General features: G+C 39.4%; 1 protein-coding gene across 2 annotated transcripts in view; it reads left to right on the top strand.

Annotated features, from left to right (window-relative positions):
* Positions 1-14,122, top strand: part of ASB7 (ankyrin repeat and SOCS box containing 7) — a 54,933-nt gene extending 40,811 nt beyond the window's left edge. Inside the window, exons 6-7 of one of the 2 annotated variants that reach the window (XM_018066430.1) lie at positions 10,118-10,217; positions 10,540-14,122. In XM_018066430.1, the coding sequence (XP_017921919.1) occupies positions 10,118-10,176 (59 nt within the window). In that variant the 3' untranslated portion in view covers positions 10,177-10,217; positions 10,540-14,122. The remainder of the gene's footprint in view (positions 1-10,117; positions 10,218-10,539) is intronic. The other variant, XM_018066429.1, reaches the window with a different exon arrangement.

Here is a 15,766-nt window from a genome sequence, read left to right as displayed (position 1 = left end):
GCCGAGCCCCTGCTCCCTCAGCCCCACGTCCTCGGCCTCTGATCTGAGAACTCAGACTCCTGAGGTGTAAGAACAGCGAAGGCACTTGGTGGTCTTTGTTGGGGGCCATATTAGTTTTCATTGTTCCATTTTGACAAGAGAGCACATTATTTAAATCGGAAGAGCTCAAAACAGTCATAATCTTAGAATCTAAAAGCTGTTGTGGCTTTTTAGAAAAATTGCCGTAAAACCTCTGATACATACTCCATGAAAACAGGGCAGGTCAAGTGGCTTGGTTACAGAGTAGTATCTGCAGGTGCCTTGTTGATCACAGTAGAGGGAGAAGCCACAAAAAGCTGCTCTTACTCTACAGACAGACTTCCAGAAACCTCTGCCTTCTTGAATGTCCGGAACTCAAAGTGGTCTCCTCCAGAAAGCCAGTCGACTTTTTTGTGCCCGGGAATAATGAATACAACCAAGAAGAACCAAAGATCATACCTAGAGCGTGAGCATCACCTTGCTGAGGGAAAGCTGTTTCCTCCTTAGAGAAGCTAGTTTTTGGTCTCTTAGTTCTTTACTAGGAAAAGAAGAAGAAGCAGAGTGGAGCAAATAAACTAAAGACACAGTAAGTGAGAGCAGTGAAGATGTGACCGGTGACAGGAAGAAGTGGTGGTGATGACAGGCAGCAGCAGGCGTCCTGCTGGAGACCCCTGACGGAGGCCTGCGGAGCACACTCATTCTGAGGGTTGTGCCAGTGCATGCCGTTAATTAGAGTAATTTGTGTGTGTAGTTTGCACAAACACCATTATAGAGCTAAGAGGATCATGGAAATTCTGGCATTATAGGAAGGGGCAAAAATTCTCTAGCTGAAGAGCAGAGACTGTAGGAATGTTTGTCCAATGCAAAAGAAAAAAATTAACATGTATGCATAAGAAATGGCAAGCACAAGAAAATGTTCACGGAGGTACAAGACCAAAACTTCAAGAAAGATGGTTTCATAAGGAAAGCTTCCCTTGAGGAAACCGTTCAATAATAAGGGAAACCTCCCTGAGCAATTGGATTGTAAGCTGGTGCTCTTTTCCCCTTGTCAGCTCCCTGCCCTACAGTGTAAATTTCCCTAATCAGAAAGGTATTCAGAATATGAAAGTCTTTTAGAAAAGAGAGACAAAGTCCATGAGAAAAGTATTGCCCTTTCCGCTGTTGCCTGCCTTACCCCTACCCGCGCCCGCCCCCCGCCAAATACCCACACTTTGGTGAGAGGACGGTGGTGGGGGGATCAGGGAAACATTTATTCTCCGGGTGGGCTAGGACTCTGGTGACATCTCTCCCTTGGCGAGCAAACCTTTGTTGTGCCGTTTCCTGAGTGTCTGGCAGGCCAGTGTTCACACCCTCCTCCTGCCAGAGCCGCCAGGGGTCTCTCCCTGTGAGAAGCTGAGAGGGTCCCTGAAAGGACAGCTCAGAACACGTGAGCGGTTCCTACGACTGTGGCTCTCACTCCCAGGCTGGGCCACGCACAGAGCTTGGCCGCTTGTCTAAAAGACCCCTTAAGTGTTCCTACTAGTCTGTGGCTCCAGGAGCTTCTGCCCCAGGTACACCGATTTCAGCTCTGATTCTAGATCTGTCTCTTTCTCCAGATTCGGCGGTGGAGGTTCGCCCTATACATCCATTTACTGATGGGTCCTAGATATGCCCTTGATGAGTTTGTTTCAGCTTTTTCTTCTTGTAAGGACTGGAGTGATTATGATTACTTTAAGTTCTCTTTTATGTTGGAGCTGAAACTAGAAGTCTGTTCATTGTTTTTATCATTTTTCACTTATATTGTGAAAATCATCCACAATGTGAGAATCATCCTGTCCGCAGTCCCTAGGGCTGAGCAGCGTTTGCCCTCTTGGGTTCAGAGGCCCGTGTCTCCCTCTCGGCACCCTGACGGTTTCTCAGCGGGGCCTGTGTCTGGTTGCTGTTGCGTCAGCTGCATCCGGTGGCGGGGAGAACAGACAATGGGCTCTTGCCCCAGCGTCTGACTTACCTGATAGGCTTGGGCAGGCCGCCTAGCCTCCCACCCGCCCCACGGGTCTGTGGCCTTCTCTGAAAATCGGGGGAATCAGAGTCTGTGGGGTCTCTCCTTTTAAAAATTCTTGCCAATAACCACTCTTAAAGGGAATAAAGGGAATGATATCCTGCTGCTTGTGGTTTTATTTTTATTTTGTTTTTGGATTCATACAGAATGGTGTGGACTTTCAGGGGTCCTCAAGACATGAGATCAAAACTAATTTCATAAGAGTACTAAGATACTATTGGCCTCTTTGACTGCACTGACGTGTAAGCGGCGGTGGCTGAAACAGCAGGCATTCATGAAGGCAGTGGCCCCAGAGGCTGCTAGCAGTTGTGTTCTTCACCACAAGGCAGTCTGAGTAGAGTGTTGCAGATCCATTCAGGAATGTCTTTGATTTAATTTTAGTAAGTCTTATCCATTTGAATGTGTACCTTTTTTAATATTCTATGGGATGGAAATTGAAAGTGTTCTTACTCTGTAACAAAGTGGGATTGAATTAAGAGAAAGTACCTCTGTGATTTGTCTGATCTGAACCAGCAACTTTCTTTGATGGAATACCATATTTACCTAAAATACGAGATGGACAGCCCAGCTAGGCTTTGGTATTTGGTAGACATTTTCTTGAAAATGAATAAAGTTCACTTGTCACCTTAAGGAAAACAACTGAAAGTGTTTATGATGAGCAACAAATTTTGTGCTTTCAAGTGAAAGTTAGAATTTTGAAAAGCTTATGTTTGCCACTAGGACATTGACAGTTTACCAATATGTACAACTTTTCAAAATCAGTAGAGCTGTTAACAAAAGTAATTTTTTGCTATCATGCAATGAATTGGGTCACCATTGGAAAGATGTACATGACTCAGGTAATCAGTGTTTTCCAAACGACTAATGCATGGTGTTACACAATCATGCATTGGGTAAAAGATCCCTTCAAAGGGCAAAACAGACCAATGGATTTTAATATGAAAGGGTATAAAAAAGTTCACTGATTTGGTGTCAGATTCCATATTGAATCTAACCTTAAAAAAACACCTCTTGTTGAGTTTTGGTGTAGTATCAAAGATCCATGATTTATCTATAAAGGCCATTAAGTATCCCTTCCTTTTCCCACTACCAGTGTGAGTCTGGATCTTCTTCATTTACTTCAATCAAGACAGCATATTATTTACAACATGATATGCAGAAGCAGGTCTCTGATTCCAGCTGTCTTCTCTGAAGCCAGACCTAAGAGATATTTGCAAAGATGTAAAACAGCACCACTCTTCTCATGAAATTTTTCTTGTTTTGGAAAGCAGCTTTTTTTTTTTTTCCATAAAAATTTATTTCAACTGATAATGAATTTTATAACTCTTACTTTAAGGAATCAGTATTTTAAAAATTTCTAGATTTGGTAAATATAGATAGATACAACACACATAATAGAGAAGGACATGGCAGCCCACTTCAGAATCCTTGCCTGGTGGGCTACAGTCCATGGAGTTGCAAAGAGCTAGACACAACTTAGCAGTTCCACAACAACACACGTAAATGAAAATTATTTGAGGTCATCCAACTTTAAGAATGCAAAGAGGTCCTCAAACTAAAAAAGTTGAGACCTAGCAACGTTCAATTTCTTCATTCAAAATTTTAAGGACACCCTGTTAACCTAGTGTTCTAGGATTTAATGATTTTCTAACATATTTCCATTTGCAGTTAAAATCTGTGAATAAGATGGAATGTTTTAAATTACTGCTTGGTCGATGCCAGCATACTTATTACTTAGGATCTGTAGAGAGAGATCAGTGATCATTCCATCAGATGCCCTGGGGGTAAAACAGATTCATTATTTGTCAGTTTAGGAAATGAGTACCCTGAATTATAGATAGCAGTTTCAGTGATTCTCCATGCACAGAAGCATATCAAAGGTGCCAAGGAGTCCTTGAGTAAGTCAACCACTTAACAAGGTTTTAAATACCTTGTTTATCTATCTATCGATCTATTTATTTTACATAGCATGGCAGGCTCTTGCATAAATTATTCTTAAGGCAGAGAATATGCCAGTTGGGTGTGTGTTTAATATTCAGAAGAGTCAAAGGTAATGTAATGATCTGTGTTTCTAGTAGTTGCTGCTACAGTACTTGAAGCAGCCACTGAATATGCTTTAGTGGTATGTAAAAGGTAGCTCTGTGTTGTACTTTGATTTGTATGTTTTAAAGAATTAATAAAAGGAATTAATTATTTAAATTTTAAATAATTTTAATGTATTTGATAATTTAAGTACTTTATAATTTTAAAATATTTTTATTTAAATAAAAATGCTTTAATGATTGCACTGATCAGAAGGAATTTGAAAAATAAAGGGCTCATGTTTCTGAGAGAAAAACAATTAGGTAAATGGGAATGAGTTGGATAAATTGTTTTGCAGTGACAATCTGTCAAGTACTTTTTTAAGTAATTTGAATTTACTTTTTAAAGTAATTTTAAGAAAGTGAAATTTAGGCTGTGACTTTCTCAGCTAAGTCCAGTACAGCAACAGGTGTGTAAGCAGGAGATCTTAACAGCTCCTCTGCACTGGGGACCCTTACACCTGTGTTCCTTTGAGATGCTTCTGTTACCAATTTCTTTGACTGTTTTTGTTTTTTTAGTATGACTTACCAAAATAGTGATACTTTATGCTCTTTGGAGAAATAATTTGTGTAACACATTTTAACTAAGATTATTTTTGATTATTGATTTTTCTTCTAATTGGGGATTTTGTTGCACTTCTGCATTGTAGTCTTCCTAGGTTATTTAGTCTCAATTATTACAATTACTTTTAGAAATAAATAGTACACTGCATTTATAATGGGCTAACCTTTGTACTTAGCACTTTTCATCTTGGGTCAGCATCTGCAGTGGTCTCCAGTGCCTCCGTTTTATGTTTGCCTTTTAAGATCCTACCATGGGCACGTTTTATTCTTTTGCTCTTGTCCCTGAACCCCCATCACAAGGCTTAGTATGAAATGTGTTAAATCTTATTTTATAGGACAAAGGTAGTTGCTAGCTCACCTCAAAATAAGAATCACGGTATTGAAAAATAAAAGGCTACTTTGATTTCGCTCTTGGATGCAATCCAGAATTACACAGCGTCAGCTTGGATGATGTGGTACACAGTTCTAAGTCAGATTATGCTACATTTTAAGGTTCTTTGATATAGAAAGTATGACCTTATTCTGTACCATTTCTGTCTTATTTGTATTGCTGTCTGTTTCTTGTGTAGCCTTCTAAGGATTTCTGTTATTTGTTACAAAGCAATATGTGCTTTTCTTTGGCTTAAGGCAAATGCAGAGGTGGTCATGTCAAAAGGAGATATTTAATGCTTTAGGGTGTTTAATTTTTGAAATTATGCTACAGCCCTGGTTTTGTAATTTGTTCTAGACTAGACCCTTCAAAAGCTGATTTCCTATTTTATACCAGCCCAATTATTACTAATGATGGGCTGCTTTAGCAAGTGGAAAGACTAATAACCCTTTGAAGTGTTATGTAATGCCATTGTAATTCATTAGTATGAATAATAGTTTGTAGTGTCTCTGCATCCCCTATAGCGTTTATAGTTGCTTAAATTATACTTTGTGTGTGTGTGTGTGTGTGTGTGTGTGTGTGTGTGTGAGATGTCTCCCCCAGGCCCACCCTATTGTAATCCCGTGAACACGGCAGTTGCTGTTTAACAGCACAGAAAGGAGACACCTTGTGAACAGCATGTACGTGTATTGAGTTTTGTTGTTTTTGTCCCCTTTATTCTCTTTCTCTGCCTTCTTTTCCTCTGTCTCCTTTCCTTTGCCCCTTTAATCTTTGGGACAGTGCATTTTAAAGCACATAGTAGGTGCTCAGTCAGTACTTTTGAGTGATGTGCTGACAAGAAAGGGAGTACAGGCACACCTTGGAGATATTGCATGTTCTATTCCAGACCACTGCAGTACAGGGAGACAGGCAAATTGTTTGGTTTCCCAGCTCATAGAAAAGTTAGGTTTACACTACATTGTAGTATACCGAGTGTGCAACATAGCATTTTGTCTAAAAAGAAAAAAAAAAGTAATAATAACGTGCTTACCTTAACTTAAAAAGTACTTTAGTACTAGAAGATGCAAATCATTATCTGAGCATTTAGCCAGTGGTAGTAGTAACTTCCAAAAGAAAGATCACTGATCACAGATAATAATAAAATAATAATCAAGAGATAATAGTACAGTAATAGTGAAAATATTTGAAATACTGTAAGGATTACCAAAATGTGGTGCAAAAACATGAAGTGAGCAAATGCTGTTGGAAAAATGGCATTGATAGACTTGCTCAACTTAGAGTTACCACAAGCCTTCAGTTTGTAAAAATACAGTATCTACAAAGTGCAGTAAAATGAGGTACGCTTGTACTTCTTTCTTCAGTCATAATCTGTTCCTAAAATGATTTTCCTGGGAAAAAATGGCTCCTTAAATAGTCTTGGAAATAGCAATGATTACAATGAGTAGTCTTTATTGCTTTTTATCATGTAGCCTGCTTTTCATCTAGTGCTACTACCTGCCAAGGTGAGGAAATAGCTGTGTATTTGTGGACACCCCTCACTTCATCACTGCACAAGTTCTTCTACAAAGTTCCCCCATCTCTGCCTAATCCAAGTCACGTAGTGATTTCCAGAATATAATTTCCATCAGTTTGCCCAGAACTGGGCATCATGCTCCTTTACTATTAAACTGTCAACGCATTTTCTTAACCATCTTAGCAGCAGGAAAACAGAGCTCCTTCCAAGAAGGAGCCCTCTACTTTTTCGAGAAAGAGAAGCAAAACATTATATCCTTCCAGTATTTAAAATTACTGATTTAACATATACCAAATACTCTGTAACTCTTACTATATGCCTGGTCCTATTGTAAGCACTTTACCAGAAGTAATTCTTCTTATGCTTGTAAGGCCTATTGTGTAGGTCATCCTCAGTTCATAGATGTGGAAACCAAAGCAGAAGGCTAAGTAGCTCACCCAAGAGCTCCTGGGTCTAACAGTTGATGGTTTAACTGTGGCTTTTCCCATTCGAGGTATTTCTGCAAACAGGAGTTACATATGGTTAAGAAATCTTCAAAAGATTAGATTCCGCCCAAACATTGAGACTGCTACAGCATACTGCTTAAGAAGAAGAGAATTCAGCAGCAAATTGAGTAAAGCTTTCTGATATTTAGGCATGGGAAGCACATTTTCCCCTGGAAAGGCTCATGCACCGGTAGCTCCTGCGGCTGGTGGCTTTTCTGTAGCCGTGTCCCTTGAATTCAAATTGCTGGCTCATCTTGGCCCTCTTGCGATTTATCACAGCCAATGAGCAGAGCCAGTGACACTTGTAATATTGTGCCTGGGAAATTTTCTTACCTAGATTGTTAGGGCATTTCCAGTTTTCCCCTTACCTCATGTGACATGTTGCCAAACTATATCTTCCCTTACCTCCAGCTTCTAGTAACATTTTTAAAACTTTTAGCCCTGACCATCAGCCTCATCAAAGCTCTTCCCCCTGCTGGGTCCCAATGACAGGGCTATCTAATTTAGATTTTTTTTTTTTTTAATGATAACACCCTACTTCCACATTCCAGAATCTCAGTTATCTAATGCTGCAAAATTGAGTGACTTAAAATGATAATAGTTGATTATTTTATTTCTCTGCGCCAAGCAATGTCATCTTGCTGGGGCCACTCCACTTGACTGGGGCCTTTCCACCTTCCAAATGTCTCACTCTGATGGCTGGCTAGTTGTGCAGGCAGTGGCTGGGAGTTCAGCCTGGACTATTGGGCCGTGACCTTAGCTCCTTTTTGCAGACTTAATGTCCTGGTGATAGTTGTGTGCCAAGAGTGAATGTCTCAAGAGCCAGTTGGGAGCTCTGATTTATGAGTTTCACCATAGTCAGGAGCCCACCCAGTTTCTAGGAGAGGGAACCCAGATACCATCTCTTAACACTGGGGTATCCAGTCACGTTGTTAAAGAAGAGCGTGAGGTCTTTGGAGAGTGTAATCTTCCACAAAAGAAGACCTTTTGTCTCCATCTTTTCTACCTTAGCTAAGCAAATTCCAATAATATAATAATGTAATTTTTCTACATTGTTAGATATGTTTTCATTTAAGTATACATGTATATTTATATATGTCAATTTTATCTCATCTGTTTTGCCTTGAATACATTGTGGTGGTTCTTTTCATTAATACTGTACTTCAAAAGAACCTGCCATCTTTTAGGAAAATCAAATTCTTTAAAAAAAGATTCAAATATGATTCATACTCTGGTTTGCATTTGTAGATCAAATAGTTTAAGCATTTGTTGAAAAATGGCTGATAATTTATTCTGTTCCTAAAGGTAGCCCATGAATGGTGATGAAAAATATTTCGAAACAGATTAAGAAATGATTTGCTGTTGACATGGGTGTGTTTTGCAATGAGTTAGTTGTCTGTTTTATACTCTTAGGAAAAGCCTATTAAGTATTCATTTGTCCAGCTAGTGTTTGTTGAGTATTGATCGTGTCAGGCGTTGGCAGCCAGAAATCATCTTACCCTCGTGGAGCATGTAAGGAAGAAGATGGGCTTTACTGGGCGATCACCGAGGGAATGTGAAATCATAGCCACGTTCAGCACTCCAGAGAAATGGAACTCAGAAAGTACCTGATAGGGAACCTGACCTCGTCTGCTCTAATGAAGTGGCCTTTTTAGCAGAGATCTGGATGGTGAGGAGGATATAGCCTCACCAAGAGACTCACGAGCACGTACAGCAGCCTTGCACAGATCCTCAGGCGGACATCCATGGAGATACCTGCCGCTGGCTTACAGCCGTTCTTAGGAAAGCAGTAGCTTTAGCTGTGATTCTGTTCAGAGACCATGTAGTTAGTGCCTCTCGGAAAGCGCCTGATCATACAGGCCCTACAGTGCAGAAGTCTGAGTTTTAAGGACCCTTTTTCATTTATAATTGTGAATAATGGTGATCCCTGTAAACAGGTACAATTCAAGTAATAAGTACTAAGTATAGCAGTAGTCCTCCACGTATGGCCTGGGGACTCCTGGAGTTAACCAGACCCTTTCAGGATATCGAGATCAAAATGATTTTCCTTGTAATACTAAGACATTATTTGTCTTTTCCACATTCCTTCTTTCATGAGAGTAAATGAACTTCCCCAGAGATTGGATGATGTGGTTTCATCACAGCAGATTGGATATGAGAGCATACATGAGACTTCAGCAATCATTCATTCATCCAGACCTTTAAAAACTTGAAAGGTTTTTAAAAATTGAAAATTGGAAGAATGCCATTCTTCTCATTTATTTTTGAAAATACTGTTACTTTCATAACAATGTTGTTTATGTTAACATGTAATAGGCTTATCTTTATTATTTGTAAATGAATTAATATGTATTTCTGAACTTTCTGTTTTAACTTCTTACATGGTAATTAAAGTGTAAAGAGGTTTTGAGACCAAAAAGTTTGAGAACTGCTGAAGTATGGCATTGTTCTTGACTTTAAGCATGTTACTTAATGTTGGAGATGCAAGCAGTCTGTAAAATGAGGATGATGATCAAAGTACTTCCCTCGTAAAAGGATAAAAACAAGTTAGTGTATGTCAGGAGCCTATAAGACTACATGGCATAGAGTACACATTGCACATATGTTAATTTGTATCATTATTGCCATTTAATATGAAAGAAGAAATTTATGTGAATCCAAACACTTCTGAGGCTCTGTGTCAAAGAACTTTTGCTCTTGTTTGTGGTCATCTCCATTGTTTTGGTGAAACACAGTATTCAAAGATGAAAGAAATTGCAATGTGTAATTTCTTTTTCTTTTTTGAGTTCAGTTATAGCATAGGTTTTTATCGGCAGATGGTCAGGATGGCTTGTTTGAAGACATGGAAATTCAGGATAGCTTGCTTTGCCTCTTCTCCCTCCCTGCCCGCCCTCCCAGTCCGCTCCCTTCTCCCCACAGCAGGGTTCTGCTATGTCTAGAATCATGGGGAACAGAGGGGCACATCTCATTTGGGAGAGCTCCCCGGGGTTGGGTTCCGTGCCCTGGACAGGGAGCTGATAGGAGGAACTTAGTTCCCTCACTTTTCAGGTGGAGACACTGAGGCCCAGAAGAGGGATTTGCTCACACAGGTTCAACCCGCATATTAGAGGCCTACCTGGGACAAGAACTGACATTCCGATTTGTAATGGTAAGAATACCAGGCTGAGAATCAGAAGAACTGGTTTTAGTCTGAGTCTCAAACACTTCAGTTGGTCACCGATCCTTAGTGTCCCTATTTGTAAAATGGAAGTGAAACTACCCACCATCCAGGGCTGTGAAAAGGATCAGTGAGATTCCATGTAATGATACCCAGGACGCATCCTCCTAGCTCGTCTCTCTGCTCCTTTGCATGTAAAGTCCGCAGAGAGATACTTCCCAGTGAAATAAAGTACTCCTTTCAGAACCTTAAAGCCCTCCTTAAATGTTGTGTTTTGCAGCTTTGTAACATTGTCTTTTTTCTGTCTTTTTAGGACAGCCCAGAAACTTGCAGGACCTGTGCCGAATTAAAATTCGACAGTGTATAGGCCTTCAAAACCTAAAACTACTTGATGAACTGCCAATTGCCAAGGTCATGAAAGACTACTTAAAACACAAATTTGATGATATCTGATACACAGAGAACTGTGAGCGAGATTAGGAGTTATATTCCAGATACTTAAAAGGCTTTTTGCCTTGCACAAAGTATATCCTATGCAATTTCTGATTTGCTGTGAAGTCAGAAAGCAGGTATACACTTTACAGGTTTTTTTGTTTGGTTGGTTGGTTTTCATTGTAGGAGAGAGATTTTTTTATACACACACACACACACACACACACACACACACACCCCACATGCTTGAAGGTCTTAATTTGGTTTCTTGGTCCAAGTTTAAGAGGTCCAAGCTTTCTATACAATATTGCATTTAAAACAATTGTTTTTCCAAAATGACACAAGCAGGTTTGGAGTGGAGAATTGACCCTTTCCAAATTTATGGTTTCATTGGTGTGCACAGTATTATAAACCAGCAGAGCACTTGTTACAGTTTGGAGGCACAATTTCACCCAGGGCATCCAGGGCTCTACTGGAAAATGCCCTAAGAAATTTTTTAAGTAATGATGTCACCTCATTCATTTTAATGAGTACAAATTGGCTGTTTCAAACTGTTCTTTTTCTAATTAACGTAGCTTTGGATGACTTAAACCCAGTCCCTCTGCTTTTTGTTGGTGTGCTCGTTTCTAACTTACTTTTTTAACAGCTGTAGTACACTACCTGGGGACGTTGAGTCTCAACTTCTGTCTCTAGTTGAATTGTGCTTTTAAAACAATTAATGGGAAAGAAAATAACTTTATAAAGCCCGTGTATTCTGTTTTTAAAATAGTGCCTCCAGTGCAGTACTCTTTCTGGTGTATTTTATCCATTATTTCACTTGATGTTCCTCATTCCACAGCTGGCTTTGTCATGCCTGTGAGAACAGGAACTGCCACTTTAATTTTAATTGCAGAACATAGAGTCAGTTGCAATTTCCATTTTAAGCTTTGTCTTTTACTTCAGTTTAAGCAGAAAATTTCATGTCCTGGTGGTAGAGTATTCCCTAAAAATAGCCAAAATACTGTTAAATCATTTGGCTTTAATGGATAAATAATTTTGGATGGTTTCATGGTGTTTATTTCTTCCCAGTTGAAATAAAATGTCTAAAGGGTAAAATTTCTGATGGGTGCATATTTGTAAGTCTGGTTAATTTCTAATATGCTAATTAAGCATTTCCTATCTATTTTAAAGTTATACACAGTGACGCTGTTCAGAACAGTTATTTTCTAGGTTGATCGGCATATGTTTGCAGTATAAACATAAATATGATAAAGTGTCAGTAACAGTGGTTCCAGAGAGATTAGCAATCTATGGAGATGCCCTTGGAAATGAGCCCTGTGCTTGACGTGTCATCGTATTAGTTCCAGAAGAAGCTTTAAAACTATCCCAGTATTGTTCTTAGTGCTTTGGGAAATTTCAGAATATTTACACACTAGTAATAAATTTATTATCAGAAGTTTACAAAATAAAGGGCTTCTCTTGTCTGAATTTCTAGTTTTAAGTCATTAAGTATAAAGTTATTTCACCTGAAAAGTATAACAAAGTAGAATTGGGGGTCTCCTCTGGCTTTATCCTTTTTCAGAGCTGACAGTGATATTTCCTCAAGCACAAAATTTATTCTCTTGGATGTGGAGTGGCTCTGGCATCAGATACCTGCTCTGCTAGGCCTGGGCTGGGAGCAGGTTTCTGAACAGTGGGCAGCTTCGGGGAGAGGGTGATGTGAGGGATCACGGCTGGGGTACATAGCCTCTTCCGCAGGGAACCACTCAAAGTGTGGCCAGTTTTGCAACCATCCAAAAACTGTAACTGGGATGTGATAGATAGAAATGGGTATTCTGACTTTTTTTTCCATAAAAATATCTCCAAAAAGTTATCTTCTGAGAGAGAGTCCTTGTGAAGCTAGGAGCTGAGCTGTGTTCTCCTCTGGAAACCGATAATCAGGTCAGAGCTAAGACACACTTTTGGCATCGGGCACCTGGCATGGCCAGAAATGGATGGCGTTGCTGCTCCCTGAACCCGGGCCAGGGAGACAAGGACATGGGAAGGCAGGCAGAATTCTGTACTTTGAGCAGTGTTACGTTCACACAGGGCTCATCTCCTCATGTGTCTATTAATTTATTCAGTTAGTTTAAAATGATTTTCTTTCCCCAGCCATTCAGAGGTCTCCAAAACTAAGTTCACCACTGAGTCAGAGTCAGGAAATTCCAAGTAAAAAGATCAGATGAAGGTAAATTCTTTGTTCTATATTGCTGCTTAGACTTCAGAAAAGAAAAAAAATTATGAGAGCTCTTCCTGGAATCAGAATTTCTATTTAATGAAGAAGTGTATAATTCTGTTATTTGTTTGATGTTTGATTTTTCTGGAAGCTTGAAAAGAATGTTTTATTTTTGTTGTTACTAGAATCCCAGTCACATACCGTCTTTAACAATAACTAAAATGTCTCAGAGTTGCTAACTGGCAGAATACAGGGGTGAATGTGCAGGCCTGCTCTCCAGTTTGGTTGGCAGAGAAGCGCTCTGTAGTAACATGATGAGAACAAGTGTTTTCAGAAGATCAACTGGTTTTTCCAGAATCTTGACTGAAATGTTCAGAATAGTATCACATTTGTCACTGATCCTTCTGTTTCTTTTGAAATTTATTATTTAAGCCTGTTACTAAACCTTTATAAAAATATATTTGGCAAGTACACCAAAGACACCAGCTCATAAAAGATTATGATCATTAATGAACTGCAAACCTCATCTTTTGCAAATGGAAGATTTTTTTTGTGTGTGTAAATATTTGTGTTTATAAATGTACAGCAGAGTAAGGATGTTTTTTAGATTATTTAATTTCCACATTTCTAAACTATTTACTACAGAATAATCCACACTTGTTAGTTTGGAGGACTTGACAATTTTGTTTTTTTAATTCATTATCAGTCATGCTTGGAGCAGCATTTCCGCTAGAGAATTCAGTGTTCTGGCAGTAGCAAGAGTACACATCTGGAGCGTGAGGGAGTCTAGCTTGATTTGTCAGATACACACCCTACGAGACGAGGATGTGTAGTTTAACTACCACAGTGGACCATACAAAAACTGAGGTTCTAACTTTGGTGCAGAATTGCTCATCAGCCCAGAGTGTCATTGGGATGAGGCCCTTGGCCCACAAATTTAGCTCTCATGTAACTCCTAGTGTGTTCTATCATAATGTATTTTGTTCTTCCTTTGTAATGTAAGTTTTGCTTTGGGTCAGTTTGAATTAAAAAAAAAAAAAACACTTAAATCTGGTTTAAAACATAGTGGAACTGTGTTTTATTTCTAGTCTGCCTTAACTTTTTAATACTTCCAGCTATTTGGTCAAAAGAAAGAAAGTGAACTCTGTCTTTTATTCCTCAGCATTTTAGATAATTAAGAATTGGGTAAGAATGTAATACAGGAAACAGCACTGTTTCAGATCATTTAAGATCCCCCCCACCCCCACCCCACGCTGCTTTTTAACGCATTCTTCAAATACCCTCCAACAAAAGACTGTCTATCCCTTCTTCTGCGTGTTGATGGGGCACTGAGACTTTTGGGGCCAGATTCACCTCTGCCTCCTCTGACTGAGGACAGAGTTTGGACCACAGCATCTCTAAGCACAGAACAGTATATTCAGTTAAACAATGAATTTGAGGTAGTTTATTAGCTTGCAAGAGATATAACAAAACAACTTTGACTTCATACTTCCTCTGTATCCCATAAGCACAGCTTGATTTAGGAGAGGCCTCAGACTAATGAGTGATGGTGTGCTAAGAAGGGAGGGCAGACGACTTAGCACCTCGTGGAGAAACGCAGTGTTTTGCAGCCATAGCCTTGTTACAGACTTGTCCAGGATTTGGCACAAATGGAAGCCAAGAATGGGACATTTGAAACTATTCCTAATGATCAGCAGGGGAGTTCAGATGTGAAAAATAGCTGTGTTGCTTGGAAATTTTGAGGTCATTCCTTTTCCAATATGATGTAAGTAGTGTATTGTTTTTTCAGCTGAAAGACAATTTACAAAAATAGCTTACTAGCTATTGATAAAACAGATTATCTAGTTGATAAAAAAAATTTTCCATGTCCCATGTAGTTGGGTTTCAAAGATAAAAAAAAGTGGACTTGTATCATTTTGTATTTATGTAACAGTGTGGCTTTCTGTTCTCATAACACATCTTAGAAATGTTGATGTTAGAATTTATATTAGCTTCAATACCAGTCAAGATTTTAAATATCCACTGCCAGATACTGTTACTTAGGTTGATGTAGACTCCTAAGATACAAAGACAGTTTGTCTTTATTTTATCATTATCTTGTCATTACCTATAAGGTTTATAGTAAGGTCTCTTAATTCTTAGATAAAAAACAAAAAGGTCAACCAGCATATGGCTCTGCTGATAAATAGTGATCAAAATCTTATATTTCTCTAAGATCATGGTACATTTTGTAGATATTTATCTTCCAGAAAAACTGATTTTTGAGTGACAGTTAACAATGCTCAATCCCATTTGAAAAGACAAGTCCAATGAGAGATCATCATTGTGTGAATAGAACCCAAAAGTGGCGGTGTTGCTGCAGTGCGTGAAGTCCACCTGCGGAGTGTCTTCTGCCAAGCGTTGCTGTTTCCATTTCTTACTCACCTGTGCCCAGACTGGGCTTCCCTGGTGGCTCAGAGGTTAAAGCGACTGCCTGGAATGCGGGAGACCCGGGTTTGATCCCTGGGTCGGGAAGATCCCCTGGAGAAGGCAATGGCAACCCACTCCAGTACTCTTGCCTGGAGAATCCCATGGAGGGAGGAACCTGGTAGGCTACAGTCCACGGGGTCGCACAGAGTCGGACACGACTGAGCGGCTTCTCTTCTTTCTTTTCTTTGTGCCCAGAGTGTCTCGTGCTGGGTTTCAGTTGTGCATCCACAGGCTAAGTGCTTTATCAATTCTGAAGATCCATAAACCATTAGAAGTAAAGAATCAGGTTAAAGCGAAATATTTCTCCTCTGTTGCAGATACGGCCTCAAAAAAAAAAAACCATGTGTAGTTATTATATTTTATATTAAATCTTGGTTTGTTCCAGCATCTTAAAAATCACACTCAGAACCTTTTTTTATGTTTCCTTGTAATTAGGAAATTGTTT

The sequence above is a fragment of the Capra hircus genome, chromosome 21, assembly GCF_001704415.2.
Source record: "Capra hircus breed San Clemente chromosome 21, ASM170441v1, whole genome shotgun sequence".
In the NCBI taxonomy this organism is placed as follows: domain Eukaryota; kingdom Metazoa; phylum Chordata; class Mammalia; order Artiodactyla; family Bovidae; genus Capra; species Capra hircus.
This window is presented reverse-complemented; position numbering and strand designations above follow the sequence as displayed.